This window comes from Stenella coeruleoalba (genome assembly GCF_951394435.1).
Source record: "Stenella coeruleoalba genome assembly, chromosome: 13".
Classification (NCBI taxonomy): Eukaryota; Metazoa; Chordata; class Mammalia; order Artiodactyla; family Delphinidae; genus Stenella; species Stenella coeruleoalba.
Window position 1 is genome coordinate 36,705,063 of NC_137159.1, and position 21,269 is coordinate 36,726,331.

General features: G+C 39.5%; 1 protein-coding gene across 3 annotated transcripts in view; it reads right to left on the reverse strand.

The window, feature by feature from the left end:
- Positions 1–2,058: 2,058 nt before the first annotated feature.
- Positions 2,059–21,269, reverse strand: part of UGP2 (UDP-glucose pyrophosphorylase 2) — a 50,716-nt gene continuing 31,505 nt past the window's right edge. For 2 of the 3 annotated variants that reach the window (XM_079941253.1, XM_079941254.1), the window contains 5 exons: positions 6,846–7,031; positions 5,404–5,537; positions 4,395–4,692; positions 3,065–3,262; positions 2,060–2,517 (listed from right to left, as the gene is read on the reverse strand). In XM_079941253.1, coding sequence (XP_079797379.1) covers positions 2,221–2,517; positions 3,065–3,262; positions 4,395–4,692; positions 5,404–5,537; positions 6,846–7,031 — 1,113 coding nt within the window. In that variant the 3' untranslated portion in view covers positions 2,060–2,220. Of the gene's footprint in view, positions 2,518–3,064; positions 3,263–4,394; positions 4,693–5,403; positions 5,538–6,845; positions 7,032–21,269 lie in introns of all 3 variants that reach the window. The other variant, XM_079941252.1, reaches the window with a different exon arrangement.

A 21,269-nucleotide genomic window follows, 5' to 3' on the forward strand; every position in this document is an offset into this window, starting at 1 on the left:
TTCCAACTTAAGGCTAACTCTTCTTATGGCTACTGCCCGAGGATACTGTCCAGCAATTCCTTCTCCCTCTTCAATGTTCCTTCCCTCTTGATTGTATCAACTCCCATCAATGTATAAGACATGCTATAAATTCTCTCAACTTAAAAAAAACCCTGTAAAATCTTACATCCCTTTCTACCTATAGCTCCATTTTTGTTTTTCTTTAAAGCAAAACTCTTGAATAAGTTTTCTACACTCATATCTCCAATTTCTCTTCTATTCTCTTTTAAATCCATTCCAGTCAGGCTCCAAAACCTCTCAACTGTTATATCTAATGGTAAGTTCTCATTCATCTTACTTGAATCGGCAGCAGCACTTGACTGCAAATGATTAGCCCCTCTTTTCTTGAAACATTTTCTTCATTTGGCTTTCAGGCCACACACATTCATGATTTTCTGCCCAGTTCTTCATCTGCAACTCCTCAGTCATCTTTGCTGCTTCCTCCACCTCATCCCCACCCTCTAAGCCTTCCAGTCCCGCAAGGCTCAGTCCTTGGACTCCCCACCCCCCTTTCACTCCCTAGGTGATTCTTATCTCATGGCTTTAATTACCAGCTATAAAGTGACAACCCTCAAATTTACCTCTTTTCTAGAGCTCTCCTCCACACTCATACATTCAGCTTCTCCATTTGAAGGTCCAAGTACAGTATCTCCAAAATTTAACTCCCCATTCTGCTCCCCCTAAACCTACTCTACCCAAGCCTTCCTGTGTCTCAGTAAATGGCAATTCCATGTTGCCAGTTGCACAGGCCAAAACCTCAGAGCCATCCTTACCGTTCTCTCTCTCTCACCCTCCTACCTAGTCCAACAGCAAGTTGTAGGTACAACTTTCAAAATATAATGTCAACATTTTTTCACTATTTCCCCTACAAAAACCCCTGGTCCAAGCCAGGATTCCAGCAACAGCCTATTCCCTCGTTTCCCTGATTCTACCCTTGCCCACCAGATTGGTCAACTTGACCCCTCAGCTCACACTCTCCAATGGCTTCTCATCCCCCAGGAAAAAAAAAAAAAAAAAGCCACACTCCCAATATTCAATTACAAGGTTCTACACAATCTGGCCTGTCATCTCTCTGACCAACTATCTCCCACCCCCATCCCTCACTTGCTCACTGTGCTCTAGTGTCCGTAAGACATGTTCTTCCTCAGAGCAAGTAGCCATTGCCCACTCAGCCCCTGTTCTCAAATTGAGGCAGCTAAAGTTCTTATCTCCTGCAGGGTATGGAAGAGGCTAGAAAGAGTAGGAAGGGAAGATGAGGTTAGGTGGAAAATGATTAGGAATCTTACCTCAGGATGTGGGCAGATGGTGGGTCCTTGTAGCACCAGGATTTTCCCAGCCCAACCCGGCAGATGAGGGAGGCACGAAAGACCAGGGAGACTTCTAAAATGCCTGATGCTATCTTGGAAATTCTAGCCCAGCCACAAGACCCAGAATGATAGCCCCGAACATATAAGGGCAAGTACACACATCCACACCAGGTGACACTAAACCACAACCAGGACTAGAATAGACTTGCATAGCAGGACTCTATAGGCCAGCCACAAAAGCTCACCCTGTCACTTCATTAACCTCACAGCATTTTATGTGATTAAATTTTTTGGAGTCCACTTATCATGTTAGGGTCGGTTTTACTATACTTGCTATTCCTCCTGCCTAGAATGCTTTTTGCCCCAGATAATGGTGTACTCAATTTCTCAGTGAGGCCCTCTGGCTACCCAATGTAAAATGACACCCCCACTGCCACACCCACACATTCCCTACTCCTGCTTTATTTAGCATTTTCCATCATTCAACGTACTATACATTTGTCTTACTTGCTTATTATCATCCTTCCCCACTAGAATATCCAGGAAGGCAAAGATTTTAGTCTGTTTCATTTACTGCTAAATACCTGGCACCTAGAACACTGCCTTACACATGGTAGAGGCTCAATACATTTTGTGAAACTAGAATTAACATTCTCTCACTGATGAAAACAGTAATGGTCTTAAACGAGACATAAGATAAAATGTCTTAAAATGTAAACATTCTTTTCTACTCTATAGCAGTTGGTTAAAAAATGAGTTACATTTTCACCTTCTATGATTGATTCCCTTTAAAAGACAATAGAGAGGAATATGACAGATCAGCAGCAAAGACTGTAATTAGATTCCAATTCACACGTGTATCGTATCTTTATAATTACACATTTAAGAAATACAAATCTACACGTATATCATCTTTATAATTACGTACCTTTGTAAAAGAACTGCCTAATTTAACCAAGGGCACTGTAGGAAATTCCCGCTTTTCACTCATTGTCAGAGATCCTGCATTAAGGCTGTAGAGGTTTGACATCACAAGCAAGAGATCTGATGTGGTTTTGACAGGCAGAAAACGGCTCCTAGGAACATTAATACCTAGAGAGTTCTCAAAACTTTTAATGGCAGCCCCTACTGCAGTTTCCAACTGAATGACATTCAGGCCTCCATCCAAAGTCTGTAAGAAAGGGAGCAGGAGAGAGAAACAGATTTCAGCAACTTAGTTCCACATGGGCTAGCTAATACTTGGGGAGTGGTTTCAGAGATCCATTGAAGAAAACAGAATTTTGAGAACTGACATTTCTCAAGCCCCTACCATACGCCAGATGCTTATATATATGTGATCTTTTTCAGCTTCATAACTCTTCTCAGTAACATTTCTATTTTATGAGAAAGAACCGAAGGTTCAGAAAACCCACACAGATGCCTGTGACCGAAAGGCCTATCAGTACCAGAGCAACAGGACTGAGGTGGGCCCTTTACTTTTGGGCCCAGTGCTCTTGCCACTGCCACAGCCCAGGGTCAAGTAAGGGCACCATGGCTTGTCTGGCACACTAAAGGGATGGGTGTCGACTCTGAAAGACAGGGCCAGGAACTGAAGAAACTAACTAGGCGAAAAGCAGTGACCCATGGAATAGATGGGCCAGAGGGAGTGGGCAGTGGGTCTGTGTGTAGCATGCTGTGATCAGAACCAGGGAGTCTGATGGCCTGCAACTTTGGCTTACCTTTGGATTTACAATGATTTCCATGTCAATAGCATTCTGCTCCTGCAGTCTTTTAACTGCTGCAAGAGAGATCCATAGGTTGTTTGTATTAAATATTTTGAATTTTGATACAGATTTGAACTCATCAACATGTGCTTTTGGCACTTGAGCAATTTCCACCAGTCTCAATTTGCCTTCATACTGAGTGAGTGTCCCACCCTAGAAAGGCAGAGAAGAGTGAGTGCCTCCACATCTCTCCCAGTTACAGCCGTACTACATTGTTTACAGTCTACGAAAGATATAGAAAAGACACTCGTGACAAAATGCCCCAGAAATAAAAAGCATTGGCAGTGATTTGATCTGTGATACAAAGCAACACATGTATTAAAGTAGAACCAAAGAAAATAATTCAGGTTGTCTGTCATCTTATACTGTATACACACCCTCTTGTCCACAATAAAAGCCCTGGGAGTACATCAGAGTCTTCCTCACTTTCCAAAGATCTCCTACAAGAACAGACATTCCTCTTATTCTCAAACCACGGACCATTACCAAACAACCGATCCTACCACCTCACAACCCTGCTCTGACTACCTCTAAGATAAGGGGAGTAAAGTCAGGACAGGCACAAGTGGAGGGGAAGGTACCTCTGAGTGGCCTTAGCCTAGAGGCCATGGCAGTGTGGGAAGAGGGAAGGGACGTCTACTCATGTGTGAAGGGGTCATTTGCAAGAGGCATAGAACCCAGCCCCGGGACCAACCATATTAGTATTCACACATTGCCCACTTTTCTTACTCCCTGAGGGTGAGGAGAAAACCTTGTGTACCATTCCATCAAAGGCCAAGTGTCATCACCACTAAACATGCAAAGTGAAAAAAACAAATTTTTGCTTTGTATCAAACTGCTTTCTTTTTTTACAACAACAGATATTACAGTGATTAAAAAAATATACAGAGAGAAATACATATTATAGAAATAGTAAATTTTCATTAAAGGAATAATTAAATAAAAAACACTAAGCACCAAACTAGAAGAATATTAATGGTTTGAACAAAGTTACTGAAAGTGTTTTCACATATGTTTCAGATTATCCTATAAATATATGTGGAATTGTTTTCAGTTAAAATTGCCCATACAGATTATTCAAAAAGTAAAGATGATTTTACTACTATTAAACCTGAATTTATATACACACTTATATCAGATGGAACTTAGGGTACTCTAGAGTACTATCCCACTTTGGCTTACAATGATGTTATCAAGTTTCTAAACACAGAAACTTTCCAATAAAAAGTTTGAACTATGAAATGTGAAGATGTGAATCCCCAAACTGCTTCCTCTCAGTATTTACCTTTACATCTGCACGTGTTTTATTTGTGACTTCCATGACAAATTCACAAGGTTTTCCATTGGGTGGGTTCATTAGATGATTAAGAATATAAAGATCCACGGTGGCACCCAGATTATCTATGTTGGACACAAAAATATACTCTTTGCCTTCTCCTATAAAGGTATCGAGCAAACCAGAGTTGTAGAAACTGGCGTAAATATCTCCATGACCCGGAGGGTACCAGGCTTCTGTATTTTCCCCTGAGAACGATACATTCTTTGCTACAGGTAGTAAAGATTCTTTATTAATCCTCGGGTACCTTAAAAAGAAAAAGTTCTTTTTCAGTATCAACTCTTTAGAGCATTCCAGACCTTCAAGTAAAATAATGCATTTAAAGTTAAATAAAACTTCCCTCCCTTTCAGTCTATCAGTAGTAATTTAATCATAAGTGAATCCATTTAAGAAAATCTCTCATTATCTGTGTTGACCCAAAAAAATCAGCTTCCTAGATAGTAATATTTGCTGCAAAAAGAAAAGTATTCCATGGTCATGCAGATGGGAGGACACCCCATATTTTTAAGACATTAATATGTTTTATGACTTCTTAAGAGAGGAGAGACATATTAAGTAAATTTTCTCAAACTTATTTGGTGGTGGGATTGTTCTTTTCCCTGAAAACCTATTTGGGAAATGGTGTCCATTCTTACCAACAGATATATTCAGAAAATCAATAGCAGGTTAGTACTTTCGCAGAAAATCAACAGCAGGTTAGTACTCAGGGATGTCTGCTTCCTACCACTGGCGAGAACCAGAATCTCAGGCAGATTCTCTTTTAAGAAGTCCAAGTTACATAACCAGAGTGATTGCAACTATCACATATCTATTAACAAATGTTCAGCTTTTAAAGGCATTAAACACTTGCAGTCTTTGGCACTTGTACATCTTGAGGCTGCTCTGTTTAAACAAAACAAAGAAGTTCTTCTTTCCCAGGAATAACATCCCCCAGAGTTAATTCTTTTACTCCTTGTACCTGCTTTGATTAAAAGTGTAGATTTTCACACGACAGTGATTATACTTCTGTAGTATTTTTTTTGTATCTTCATCCGTGTTAAAAGAGTTCATTAGAACAAGAGGAACATCTGTATTGTAGGTTTTGTTCAAATGCTAGGGAAGAAAACGACAATCAGACTACCCAGACTTACTTTTCTTTTGCTTCAAAGTGTAAAATTAACTCTCCGTGGTTAATCACAAGATGTCCAAAATATCATCTATAAGTAGTAAAATATATAGATTTGCAATAAAATGTAACTATTTAGCATAAGACATTTTGCTAATCAATTCACCATGTACTTGCTCATTAAGTCACAACCCTATGAGATAGAAACTACTGTCTGCATTTTATGGATGGCTAAACTGAGGCCCAGAGAGGTGGCAGGTCGGTGGCAGAACAAGGACACCGGCCCCCTCACCCCCGCAGTCTGACTCTGCAGCTGTGTGCCCAGCCACAATGCCCTATGGCCTTGCTGGATGGGCAAACACAGACTAAGCATTTACTCTGTGTCCAAAGCACTGTGGAGATGAAAATACAAATGTTACAAAGACACGTCTCCCTATTCTCAGGATTCATGTTAAGAACTGTAATTTCACCCCAACTGAAATCTTTTCCATCTCTAGAAAGAGCTAAGAGGCAACAGAGTGAGAAGAAAATAGGATATTAGAAGTCAGACTGTCCTATGTTCAGAGTTTGATTCTGCACTTACTAACTAGCTAGGGAAACTTGGGCAAGTAAATCAACCTCTCTGTGTCTTGGTTTCCTCATCTGTAAAATGGGGATGATAATAGTGCTTATTTCACAGAGTTGTGGAGAGGAACAAATGAGTCAATTCATGTAAAGAGCTCAGAATAACACTTGGTGTACAGTAAGTGCTGGATAAACGTTAGCCACTATTATTGTGGTTGATGGCACCGTATGAGACACTAGGGATAAAGAGATGAAAAAGATAGGGCCACTGCCCCTGAAGAGCTTATGGTCTATGATTAATGACTTTATGGACTATGATCAAGAGAGACGCCAACAACAGTTCTTAGCATCCACGGTGCCCAACCAGATACATGAAATTTTCCCCAGCCTCCCAAAAGAGGTTAATAAAGCCAGATCATCCCAGCTGTGATGAAGGCTACCAGAAGACAGACAGCGGAGAGAGAGGTGGGGAAATGAAAGGAGAATCCGAAGAGATCCAGAGATTTCAGCGCCACAAATGCTATTTAAAGATCAAAAGCTTTTACATCACCCTAAGGCTTTGCTCTTAGAACACCAAACCTTTTCTATACACTAATAAAGAGACTAAAGGTAGCAAGCTCCTTGACTAGTTCAAATCTACGTCTGTTATTTTATAAGGTAACATTTACAATACCCTAAAAACTAAAAATGATTTTGTTAGCTCGTGAGAAAGGCTAACAGCTACTACTCACTTCGATTTGCTGAACGGTCAGATCCAGAAAGGTATTCTCATTCCTCACACCAATCAGACTCTTCGGGCCTTTGCAGCCCATGCTGGTTCCCAAACCACCATTGAGTTTCACCACCACCAGCTTGTTCAGCACAGAAGATATGTTATCAGGTAAGCCCCTGGCCTTTATCTTCTCATAGGGTTGAATCTGAAATTAAAAAAAAAAAATTATAGAATAATTCAAACAGCTTTATAAAAGGTTAAACCAAATCAATACCAAGGTTATTTCCATGCTTCCTTAAAGAGGTCTGCTTTCTCTGTAGAAAGTTTCAACTACATTTCCTTTAATGTCCAGGGCCCTTCTGGTTCAAAATCAAGTTCTCATCGGCAACTTCCCTTGCACAGAGAAGTAGTTCAGCAGTTCATTTACAGTACAATGGAGTACAAGAGGGGGAAAAGTTACAGTCTACAAATATTTGTCTGGCTGGTGAGAACACCCAAGTCTCGTGGACTACCTTCAAAAACTCAGAATTCTCAATTTGCATCAACATAGCAAATAGGGTGCACAAAACTCATCAAATCTGTGACTATTTCTGGTACACTATGAATCTACTTCAGTTCTGGAGAAGTATGTATACGATCACACAGTTCTTGGTAATATATTCATGCTATTCCTGGAGACAGTGCCAAATACTCAAAACAAGCTAACAGTACCTGCTCTATTATGGTTCACAAGGGTGTGATTGTTGCAATCTGAAAGTCTTTTTTTTTTAATTTTTTTTAACAAAAGCAAGTTTGCCTGAAAGAAAATGAGTTGTGTAAACAGTAAAACAAGTTCGAAATGAGCATAGAACCTTCACCTTCGATTCATCCCTCACAGGGAAGGAACAATGACACAGTGGAAGCTCAAATTCTTCTGTTTAAAGAAGAGGCACAAGCAAGTCTAAACATCTTATAACAAGAATGAAAGTTTTTAAAAAGATCACAGTATATTTTCTATCCATTTACAGAAGAACATTTGTTGTTATTTTTCTTTAATGAAATAAGTCATCAAATGTACTCTTTGGTTACATGATGGTGGAGGATAGATAACACTTGAGGGGACTGAAAAAATAAAACCCTATCATACACTTTGCTGTTTTCATGTTCTACTACATGTAGGTGTGTGTGATGGTGTGTGTGTATGATGAATAAAGTCTATGATTGGAAAAGGAGTTGATGGGCTCACATTTCAGTGATTAGGCTGTGAAGGCAAAAATCCCTTTATACTTGGTCAAAAATACAAACATGTCAAATGTGGATTCCTGGCCACACACTTAAAGTATCTATTATTGAGAATTTTTTAGGCACATTGTATCTACTCAAAAGAGTCATTAGCGGGTTTCCCTGGTGGCGCAGTGGTTGGGAGTCCGCCTGCCAATGCAGGGAACACGGGTTCGTGCCCCAGTCCGGGACGATCCCACATACCGCGGAGCGGCTGGGCCCGTGAGCCATGGCCGCTGAGCCTGCACGTCTGGAGCCTGTGCTCAGCAACGGGAGAGGCCACAACAGTGAGAGGCCCGCGTACCGCAAAAAAAAAAAAAAAAAGTTGTTAGCAAATGGGACCAAGCCAATTATTTTCCAATTATCTTTTAAAAGCCAAGAATTTCCATTTCCATTTAGCAGTTTTTTTGTTTTTTTAATTGGCTGTGTTGGGTCTTCGTTGCTGCGCGTGGGCCTTCTCTAGTTGCGGCGAGTGGGGGCTACTCTTCGTTGCAGTGCACGGGCTTCTCATCGCAGTGGCTTCTCTTGTTGTGAAGCATGGGCTTTAGGCACACAGGCTTCAGTAGTTGCAGCACGTGGGCTCAGTAGTTGCAGTGCACGGGGCTCAGTAGCTGTGGCTCAAGGACTCTAAAGCATAGGCTCAGTAGTTGTGGCACACAGGCTTAGTTGCTCCGCGGCATGTGCGATCCTCCCGGACCAGGGCTCGAACCCATGTCCCCTGCATTGGCAGGCGGATTCTTAACCACTGCGCCACGAGGCAAGTCCCTAGCGGTTACTTCTGACTTCCCAGAAAAGAGTCTGATATTTACAGAAGCCTCACAAGGGTGTGAAAATCAATTTAACTGAAAACCCCTAGTTCATGTATTCATTTTAGGTAAAACTGTTTTAGTACGGAAATATTTTTACCTATTTAATGTTTCTTTGAATACACTTTAAAAAGAAAACAGAATACACAGAGCAAATTTTTTTTCTACATATGGTGAGACAGGCCTATGTTTTCCAATTTCACCTAAAAATACTTTGATTGTGAAATATCACACATACAAAAGTTTATAAAATACACATACAGGGTAGAAAGAATAACCTAAATTTAAAAAGAATACTGCCATAGCGTAGAAGCCTGCATGCATCTGTCCCTGATCATATTCCTCTTCCACCCCTAGTGGTAACAACCACCTTGACTTTGGCTCCCTGTAGTTTTACCACCTATGTATGCATTCGTAATGATAACAATATTTTACTTAATTTTATTTGTCTCTAAACTTTTAAATAAGTTGAATCATACTATAAAATATCCTCGTGACTTGCTTCTTTAATTCAATGTTATGTTTTAAGAATTATTCACATTAATGCATGTAACTATAATACATTCACTTTTCACTGCCATGTAGTATTCAGTTTACGTATCCACTGAGAGACAAAATTGTCATTATTCACAGATGATATGATTTTACATGTAGAAAAATCCAAAGACCTCACAAATAAATTGTTAGGATAATGTAAGCATAGCAACATTGAAGATACATGGTCAGTATTAAAAAAAACAACAAAAAACACTGCTTTTAGGGACTTCCCTGGTCAAGCATTTGTTAAGAATCCGCCTGCCAATGCAGGGGATATGGGTTCGAGCCCTGGTCCAGGAAGATCCCACATGCCGCCAAGCAACTAAGCCCGTGCACCACAACTACTGAGCCTGAGCTCTAGAGCTGGTGAGCCACAACTGGTGAGCCCACGTGCCACAACTACTGAAGCCTGCGCGCCTAGAGCCTGTGCTCCACAACAAGAGAAGCCACCGCAATGAGAAGCCCGCGCACCGCAACAAAGAGTAGCCCTGACTCGCCGCAACTAGAGAAAGCCCGCGCACAGCAACAAAGATCCAACGCAGCCAAAAATTAAAAAAAAAAAAAGCCACTGCTTTTGGAGCCCTTGTGCACTGTTGGTGGGAATGTAAAATGGTGCACCTGTTAAGGAAAAAAATATGGTGGTTCCCAAGAAATTAAAAATAGAATTATCATATGATCCAGCAATTCCACTTCTGGGTATATCCCCAAAGAATTGAAGGCAGACTCTCAAGAGATGTTTGTATACTCACCTTCTTAGCAGCAGTATTCACAATAGCCAAAAATGGAAGCAACTCAAATGTCCATCAACAGATGAATGGATTAAAAAAAATGTGGTATATACACACACGGAATACTTTTCAGCCTTAAAAAGTTAGGAAGTTCTGATACATACCACAACATGGATGAACCTTGAAGACATTATATTAAGTGAAAAAAGCCAGTCACAAAAAGACAAATACTTGTATGATTCTACTTACATGAGGCACCTAAAACAGTCAGATTCAGAGACAGAAAGTAGCAGGATGGTTAACAGGAACAGGGAGTTGCTGTTTAATGGGTTGAGAGTTTTAGTTTTGCAAGACCAAAGAGTTACGGAGGTTGGTTGCACAACAATATGAATGCACTTAACAATACTGAATTGTATGCTTTAAAATGTTTAAAGGTGGTAAAAAATTAACTGCTTCTATATGTAAAAAAATTACAAAATAAAATTGATTTAAAGTGTCTTTTATAATAAAACCATCAAAAATAGCAAATAGCAAATATCTAGCAGTAAATCTAACAAAAGATACGTAAGATTATACACAGAACACATTTTTGAGAAAAATTAAAAGACTTAACTAAATTCAGGGATTTATTTATCATGTTTGTAAATTAGAAAACTTGCTAATGTAAAGATGTTAATTCTCCCCAAACTGATCAATGCAATCCTAATAAAAATCTCAAGAGTTTTTTGTGTGGTAACTGACAAGCCAATTTAATGTATGTATGAAAACACAAAGGGCCAGGAAGAGCCAAGACACTCTCAAAGAAAACCTTAAGTCGGAGAACCAGCTTTATAATTTATAACATTCTTTTTTTTAAAACTGTAGTAAATATGTATAGCATAAAATTTGCCATCTTAACCATTTTTCAGTGTACAGTTGAGTAGTATTGAGTACATTCACATTATTGTGCAGCCAATCTCCAGAACTCTTTCATCTTGCAAAACTGGAGCTATACTCATTAGAAGACAACTCCCCACTCCCTCCTTTCCCCAGCCCCTGGTGATCACCCTTCTACTTTCTGTCTCCATGAGTTTGATTACTCTGGGTGCCTCAGACAAGTAGAATCATACAATATTTGTCTTTTTGTGACTGACTTATTTCACTTAGCACAATGTCCTCAAGGTTTATTTAGCATTCTTTTTTTAAAGTGGCTTATACGTTTGAGAAGATTCCAAATTAATGCAGGTTTTTCCAGAAACATGTTTTTATTTAATAAAGTTGATGTGTGTGTATGCAACAGATCTGACAGAAGGCAGGATTGATATGAAGAACTGGAATACAGGTACAGGTTGGCAAATGCTATGGCAAATTGAGCCTTATATAAGTTATTTATTCCCTTTGCAGGTATTAAGACTGGAATAGAATACATGTTCTGAAGTCTTAGTTTAGTAAATCAGAAAATGGATTCTCTTTATTTGAATTTAATGAACGTAACAATACTCTCTTAACTTTGAATTAAAAGAATGAAAACTACAGGTGTACCACAGTTCTAAAAGTATAAATCTAAGAAAATGCTGATCTTTCGGATACATATGAAAACAGGACAGAATGGCAGGGCTTGGGATTTCAGACACTGCTCAACACCTGAGTTGTGAATTTACTAGTATCTCTGAGGGATAGGCAGCCTGTCATTTCAAGGCAAAAACTTTACAAAAATGTAAACAATGTAAAAAGAAATTTAAGTATGTAGTTAAAAGATCAATAGTATGGCATTTTTTTCACTGTCACTCTCCAGACAGTGCTAAATGCAGCTGAGGAACTGAAGTTTTTATTTAATATTAAATGTAAATCAACACACATGGCTAGTGGCATGTGCAGTTCTAGATGGTCTGTTAAAAAAAAATCAACTGAGGGATGAGAATTATGTTTCAATTCGTTTTAATAAAACTCTGCCAAAATCCTTCTTTGTTCAATACAATCTTTTTTCTTTCACTTTAATGACACTGACATCACATCACAAGACATTCAACCAAACACATAAACACAACGTTTGAGTATATTAGATATCTTTAGGAAGAATATAATTTCCTTTTTGAGCCAACAAATGTTTACACAAATTTAAATAATAATATCAGGCAGAATAATGTAAACTGGATTATATCTTAATTCTACTCTTTGAAGAACTGTTTGGTATACTAACACTCACAGCATTAAACAAAGTGAGGTTTAGGAACCATTTTTAGAAAAAGTACTAATAGGGATTTTTCACCTCCTGTGCAGATGAATTAAAAACCAAATGTCAACCTTGTTGCCTTAAAGTTTCACCAAGAGAAAAAAACCCTCCAAAGTCATGTATGTTCATGATAAAACATCTTTGATCCACATACCATAAAGAATATAAAGTATTTAGAGAAAAAATACGTTTTGTTCCCACTAAACAATCTTCAAAACATGCATTTTACTAGAATGCTTTAAGAAGACAATTCCTTATGACTGAGTCTATGGAGGCTAAACAAATTTTTTCTCGTATCCCCCAAATTTATTCTATAATGGTGATAAATAAAAGATCTCAGCCTCATAATGATTTTAACACTAGGCCACTTGGCCTTCAGCCAAAAGGTATATTAAGTATACTTTTAGTTTTAATTCAAATCTTCCCAAGACTGGTATCTTAACTTGAGTTTAAATTTAAAATGTACTTCTGAATTACTTTTCAAATATTTGGAGTGAAATAAAACAAGCTGATCCAAGCATAACACTAAATTCCAAAACCGAGCTAATGAAGACTTTTGGGTACAGGCCCAGGCAACTCACAAGTAGAAAGACTTGTTTACCATTCAGGTTAGGGCCCAGAATTCTCTGTGAAGTGCCATATTTAGAACCTTGTACCCCAAGTTAAGTGGGCAGGGAGTCACCCTACAAATGTCAAGGAACCATGGTTCTTTAGATGGTGCTTTTAGTAACACCTACTTGCCTTGCTATATCTAAGTCTTAAAAGCAGCTAGCTAATTAAATACCAGTACCACTGAGGAATTGACTGTTAACAAGAAAAGGACTATGGAGAGAAAGGGAAGAAGTCACAAGGTGTGAAGTAACAAGGTACAGCCAGGGGAAAGATGTCCAGAGTCATCAAGTTAGTGTTGCTGTTCGAAGGCTCCACTTTTACTTAGGTTTCGACTTACACCCACAACACTCCCACACGCAGACACAGACACACAGAAAGGCACCAATTGTGTGAGTCCAGGAAGCCAGGACACTTTTGGTCTACAGCTTATTACAGGTTAAATTAGGTGGTAAGCTCAGCTTCCCATCACACAAATCACCCTACATGCCAACACAAGTTCTCTCTGTTGGTGATGCTATCCACACCCTCCACCAGGGACCTCACCAAGCAATCCCACAGAGCTCGGTTTATTTCCACAAGCCAAGGGGACCTGTGTTAGAAGGTTGCTTGGTAACAGCTGAAGTTTTGCTGGACACACCTAGTCACAGAAACATTATTAGACCTGTGCTCCACTTTCTCCTCCTCAGCTCTCCCAGGAGAATGCACAAAGACATCCACTCAGGCAAAGATGGAAGGTGTTGGGAGACAACAGGGAGTACCATGCACTGCCGGATGTGGCCTTGATATTACTCTGATTGAATCACTTTAGTCAGTGACTAGTGCTATCTTTGTGCTTTCAATCCTGATCACCCTGTTTCTCTTTCATGTCTCTAGTCAGACATGAATAGAATTCAGTATTCTAAGAAGACCTCTGCTGCACGTAAATATACAGCAGGGCAACCCCTACAGGTGAGGTGGGGCAAACCGCATGAGACTCCCTCAAAATACGCAGCGGAGACGAGGCCACTCATGTTCTCTTCTCACTGGGAGAAAAGCATGGGTCAAACACCCAACTTCCTCTGGGGAATGAACAAAAGAAAGTAGTTGGCAATCTATGAAAGAACATACTTTAAACAACATTCTTCCCTCTAGGATGTCAATCTAGTTTTTCTGCAGAAACAAAGATTTTTAAAAAGATCATTTAAAAACTGTCTAACGTGATCTGTATCTTGCCAAGTCTGCTCACAACTTACTTTCCAGTTATCAGAAAAGCTGAATTCCTCACACCGTCATGGAGACATGTTCCCATTAGCAACAGTATAACCTGGTTCTTGGTAGCATATTCGTGCTATTCCTGGAGACGGTGCCAGACAAGCTAACAGTGCTGCCCTGTTACGGTTCACAAGGGTGTGATTATTGCAATTCGAAATTTTTTTTTTCAACAGAAGCAAGTTTGCCTGAAAGAAAAGAGCTGTGTAACAGTAAAAAAGAGTTTGAAATGACGCTCCATATGTACAGGAAGTGTTCCAAGAACATCAGCTTATTCACCAAACCCTCACTGCACAGCCTTTGTGTACCAAGGCTCACATTGTCTCTTTACTTCACATTTCTAAAGGTAATGACCAAAATCTGGGTCATTTGAAAGCTCCTACCAATTAATTTAATGACAGAAAAATCATACCTAATCCAGAGATTTGTTTTCTCATTCAGGAAAAGCCGGCAAATCATGTACATTATCACATACTCCACCAACACACTTGCCAACACCCCCTCGGCCACCAAGATACGCTCAACTGCTATTCATAGAGCAAATAAAGCCATCCTCTATGGGGAATGCCCTCAACCTTCTGCCACCAGATCAGATCCTCGGGACCTCCCTGCATCTCCACCTCTGCTGCTTCCCCTTCCTTCTCGTCACAGGAAGAGCTGTCCCCCACCCTAAGGCAATCTCTCTGCCAGTGCCCATCTCAAGATCCCCGTTTCATCAATCTTCCAGTCTCAGCATCAACCTCTCCTTCTCTATTCCTTTCCATCAGCATGAACAAATTCAAATATTTGACATCTAAAAAGTAAAGAAAACAGCAATGCATACACTCACTCATCCCTTTCCATACTCACATCCCTCTTTTCTCCATCTTCTTAAAGGCAAAGCTTCTTGAAAAAGTTGCTGCACTCACCTCTACTTCCTCACCTCCCTTTCACTCGCTCACCTGCTGCAATCTGGTTTTCTCCATAGTTCAATGAACTGCTCTTACCAAGGTCATCAACATCCTTCTAATTGCTAAATCCTATCCATAACATCAGTACTTCTCTAACCGTGCTCTCAGCTGCATTTGACACAATTGACCACTCCCTAGATCTTGAAATGCTCTATCCTCCTTGACTTCTGAAACATCGCATTCTATTTTCCTCCTCTTTCTTCCTGTTCCTTTTCAAGCCCCTTCTCAGTAGACCTCCTCTTTCCAGCAATCTGCTCCTGTCTCTACGGCACCAAGACACACCCAACTGCCAAGCCAAGAGCTTGCTTACATCTGATCAATGATCGAGTCCTGTCAGCCTCAGGAAACTGTCTCTGTTGTCACAGCTGGCATCCCACCCACCTCTCACCTATGTTACTGCAGTGGTCTCTACGGTCTCCTTACCTCCCTCCAACCCACCCTCTACCTTGCAGGTGGTGATCTTCTGGAAAATAAAATTTGAAGATGTTTCTCTCCTGATTACATCATTCACAAAGCAAAGCAATGACATGGCATGGCAGAGATCATTAGCTGCCTACCCCAACATCATTTTTCCCCTTCTGTTTCAGAACCCTGATTGTCAGCTGGGCACATCATCACCCCCCAAAAAAGACCACATTTCCAGCTTCCCTTGCAGCAGGTATTTGTGCCAAAGTGCTGGTCACTGTGATTAACTGGAAGTGAGTTGAAAGATTTCCAGAAAGTCTCTGTGAAAGGGCAGAGGTTGTGCCCTTCTTCCCCCTTCCTGCTGTTTGGAACGAAGACACGATGACTAGAGTTCATTCAGGTGGCCACCGGGGACCATAAGGAGATATGGTGAAAATAGCAGAGTGGCAAGACAGAGAAGCGCAGGCTCCTGATAACCACCAGGTTGCCATACTAGCTCTGGATTGTGTCTCTCTACATTTACTCTATTATTTTGAGTTTCACTACTAAATGTAGCTGAATTGAATCCCAAACAGAAGACGTGGTATACAAGGTCCATAATGATTTGGCCCTTTTTTCCTCTGCTCTCCTACTCTCCCTACACACTGTTCTCCACGACATGCAGCGTTGGGCTCTCTAATGTGCCACATCTCTTGCTTGCAAGTCTCTGCACTTTCCCCCTCATGCAAACTCACTTCACCAAATGCCTTTTCTTCATCTTCCACATCTCAGTTCAGAGCAGTGATTCTCAGGCTTTATGAGCTATCAGTCACTTGTGAAAATCAGATGTTAATGGACTCTCAGGAAAGTGCAATGCCATCCCCCCAAAAAAACAAAACTTCACTACTGTGGAAATTTCACAGCATATAAAAATAATCTTTATAAGAGATTCTGTTTATTTCCCAGTGAAAGTTAACATGCAAATAAAGCAAAAAATAAACTAACTCTCCAAACTGAATTTCAATGAAAAGGCTTCTGTTTGGCTTGAATTAGAAGTTGACACTGTAGATGGACTTTGAGATGCCTGCCATCTTTAACTGCCATTCAATTTTGACTTTCTTTTTTGATGATCTTGAGTACTAAAAACCTCAACTCTCTCCAAGGCAAGCTCTCACAGCTTGCTCTGTCAGTTGAATGCAGGCTTATGCTACGAACACCAGAATTCTCCAAGACTTCGAGAACTCAATGGCTCGTACATTTTCTGTATCTTCAAAAGTCAGTAAGGTCATCTTCGGTGAAGTCTGCCTTACTCATGCAGGATTGCACCATCTTTGATGCAACGCTCACAGATGCAGAAGAGGATGAATGCCAGTGTATGTGGTGCTTACTCTCCTCTGCAGTAGCAGGTCCAGAAGTGCTGGCTGGCATCACAGATACTACTGTGTACACAGCACCAAGACTTTTCTTCCAGCACAAGTTTTGTTTGGCTTGGAAACTTTATCATTTTAAAAACATTTCCAGAAGAGGTTCATAAATAACAATTCCTCTTTGAGGGCACCAGCAGGCACATAATGGATGAAAAACAGTACTCTGGCTGCCCTGAGAAATGTCTGAAATTGCAAGGACATGCTAAAGGGAAATGATGTAGCTGCTGTTTCCTCCATGACCTGATTCAAATCATTTTAATAAACTACATCAATTCCAGCATGAATTTTATCATTTGACAAAAAGATTGCTCCAGAACTGAATGAGGCAGGATAGTAAAGTAGCTGAGAGCACAGGCTTTTAGCCAGGCTGCCTGGGTTTGGATCCTAGGTTCCACTGCTTATTATGGCAAATTATTTTTCTGTTCAAAGTCTTTTTCATCTACTTCATTGATCTGTTATGAGGATAAATGAGACAATATGTGTGAAGTGCTAAGCAAAATGTGTGGCCCACAGTAAGAACACAGGTGCTGGCTGTGCTGTCACTACATCACTGATCCAGACACACTCTCCACCCCACCCCACACTTGAACATTTCTGAAACCAGGATGCATCATACAACCAATGGGATCTGAAAATTAATGGGTTGCACTTTTTTTCTTTCTTAGTTTTACATAAAAGGTACAACTTATAATCAATGGCACAAATTTGATAAAATATGGCAAAAAAAATTTGGTAAAACTGAATTTCTCTCTCTGCTCCGGGTCACAAACCAGCTCAGTGATCTCCCAGGTATGGGTTCCACCCCGTCTCTCTCCAGTTATGTGTAGCTTGAGGATAGTTTAAGACAGAGGCCAAACAAACTATAGCCTGTGGGATAGTCAGACCTGCCACCTGTTTTCACAGGGTGTTGCTGGAACACAGCCGCTCTCGCTAATTTACATGTCGTCTATGGCTGCTTTTATGCTACCATGGCTGAGGTGAGCTATCGTGACAGAGACTACACAGCCTACAAAGCCTAAAATATTCGTCATCTGACCCTTTACAGAAAAGGTCTGCCAAACCCTGGTTTAAGACGGTCTTCTATGGTTTTGATAATATCTCTGCCTTTCCAAACTTTGCTCCTCCTAACCTGGCTCCATGCTGCCTGATGACTTCTCAGGATGGCCAGAGAGCAGGCGCTCCCTCAGGCCGTGTCAGCTTGCGGTTCTGCTGGCAACAATGCTGCCACAGAACAATCCCCCAGGCTTTTGTATCCCCGCTTATTCATCCAAGAAAGCAAAACCAAGGATGTGTAGTTGGTAGCAGAACTCAGCAATTTTCAAAACAACAGAAGGAAAACCTAAGATTAAAAAGTCTTTTATCTACTCATATGAGGTACCTAGAGTAGTCAAATTCATAGCGACAGAAAGCAGAATGGTGGTTGCCACGAGCTTGGGGAAGAGGGAAATGGGAGTTGTTGTTTAATGGGTATAGAGTTTTGGTTTTGCAAGATGAAAAAGTTCTGGAGATTGGTTGCACAACAATGGGAATATATTTAACCCTACTGAAGTGTACACTTAAAAATGGTCAAGATGGTAGATTTTATGTTATGTGTATTTTACCACAATTAAAAGAATTTTTTAAAAAGTTAGTCTTTTGTGTGGGTGTATATGTGCAGGTACACATATACACCCTGTCAAGGTGTCAGAGAACCACATAGCAAAATCGCTTTCTGTGACACTCATATGACCAGGAGGGAGTCTGACAAAGCCCCCACTTCCTGCTTCAGGTACTACCAGCTTCTATCAGTAATTATTACACTGTCTCCAAATTGTCTGTTCAGTGCTCCGTATCTCCAGGAAGGCAGTAACTGCCATATGGTACTCCCCCTACCGTATCTATCACCTTTAATTATGTGTCATGCTCATTAGCGGCACTCACATATTTGTTGAGTAAATAAGTGAATAAATGAATGGAACAAACAGCTATTAATAAATGAAATCCATTCTCTGGAACTTATTTCTTGTCTTATTAAATACTAAGTTTCAAACAAAAGTGGTGTCATCACTAATTAGAAACCTGATTACAAACATCATTATTTTAATTTTAAAAAAAGTACTGAATTAGCCAACACTATATACAATTCTGATAAAGAAAACCTAAATCTAAGACTTTGCGCTGCATAAAAAATCATTTTTACAGGCCATAATATTAGTGTAGTAATTATAAAATGATCCCTCTGTGATAGGAAACAAACAGAACGATCACATACTAAACATTATGAGCTAAGCCTGGAAAAGTACATTTCCTAAGAAAGTTCTTTCATCTTCTTTCACTTAAGAAATTATAAGAACACAAGACAAACTATCAAATCAAGTACACATTTTAATTGTGCCAGCTATTGATATTAACTCCCACATCTTTGTTTCTTTTTAAATTAATTTTAATTATTCTAAATTACATGTCAACTAGACCTTACAGACAGGAAAACTGGGTAATTTTTCCAGTAGTGGAGGAAATCAACTGTCCTTTTCATACACTGAGTCCACACATGTCCAAAAGCAAAAATTTGTAAGACGGAGTAAGTAAACAGGTCCTTTCAAAGAAAAAGTCAGAAATCTTGGCAACAACACTGCTTTCTAAACAATTACACTCATCAGCACCAACCCAATAACTCATGCACAATATCCTTCACTACAATCTGCTACCTCAGTTACTAAAGTCAACCTTAATAAAAATCTCAGAAAGAACCATTACCAGGAGCTAGAATCATAAAAATCACTTATTTTCATCTTAAGTCTCATATTGCCCTCTCAGGGGAGCCAAACTTGAATACTGTGCCTTTTTGTTACATAAAGGTAAGGATCATAGCAATTCAAAGTCCAACGACCAATTATTACAAATAAAAGGATGGCTCCATATTAAATTAATACAAACAACTAACATAATGCAAATAAGCCAAAGAAAAAATTCAACCTAATAATCAAATAAAAATTTTAAAATTTTTCATCTCAACTGGCAAATATTTTTTAAAACAATAATACTCAATGCTTTAATAAATGTAGCAAGACTGACAATAGACTGTAGGTCTCTACTCAATGCTAATTCAGAGAGGTCTTTCCTTTCTCTGCCTACCCTCTCTAAAATATTACCTCTACTCCCTCATTCCCTATATCCTTACCTTTGTTTTTTTTCATGTCACTTATCACTACTTGAAATTACATTACATATCTTTTACTGTCCACACCTCCACTAGATTATAAACTAAAAACTAGATGAGGGTAGGGCTTTATCAGTATGGTTCTCTACTAATATACAGTTAGCACTCAAAATATAGCTGTTGCTCCAATAAATTAATGTGACTAGGACTGCAAACCGGTATACTTTCTGGAAAGGAATTTGAAATGTCTAATAAGAAACTTTAAAAACTTTATATCCTCCGAACACAACACCATTTCTGAATATTTATTCTTAGAAATAATTCTGAGATGCAAGGATTTATATATAAGTATATTCATTACAGGGTTTTTATAATAGGAAAAAAATAAGAGTCAACCTACATGCCCAACTACAGGAGACTTTCCAGAAGTAACACACACTGATACACTTGTCCAAACTCCCAACTCTCACACTTCTGTCAACTGTTTTTACTACTATATTTCCTTCAAGTGATGAGTTAGATTCATTATCTTATCTCCTACCATCAAAAAATTAAGAAAAACCATTTGAATTCCCAACTTTTGCCACGCCCAATGATAGATGATCAAAGAATCTTATAATGGTCATCCATCAACCTTCCTACAATTTCACCTGAGCTTTAACGATCCAATGCCAAGAACGCTCTGCAAAACTTCCCCTGCTCACTAAACCTGACACCCCACAACGAACACACAAATCCTTTAAATACCTAAATGTCCACACAAAATGAGAATGGGTGCCCAATTCTTTTAATAGCTAAGATAGTCCTCTGAAACAAGGCTTCACATCTATCTTGAGTTTAGTAGATAAAAAAATCTATAAACATGGTTGGAGTTGCTGGTTAAAGACAATCTACATACACCACCCTGGAGCTTTCACTACGTGGATCTTCAATAAAACTCGTAAAACAGTACAGCTAATCATTTTCATAACAGAGAACATTATGTTGCTTATCCTCACTGGTCTTACAGCTACTAAGGAGCACAGACTTCCTGTAATCCAGAAAGTTAAAGAATTTCCTAGAATTTATCTCTGCAATCAGAAAAAATCACTAGAGATAGATGAGCTTTATCTATTACAGCAAAAATTGCAAACTACCAAC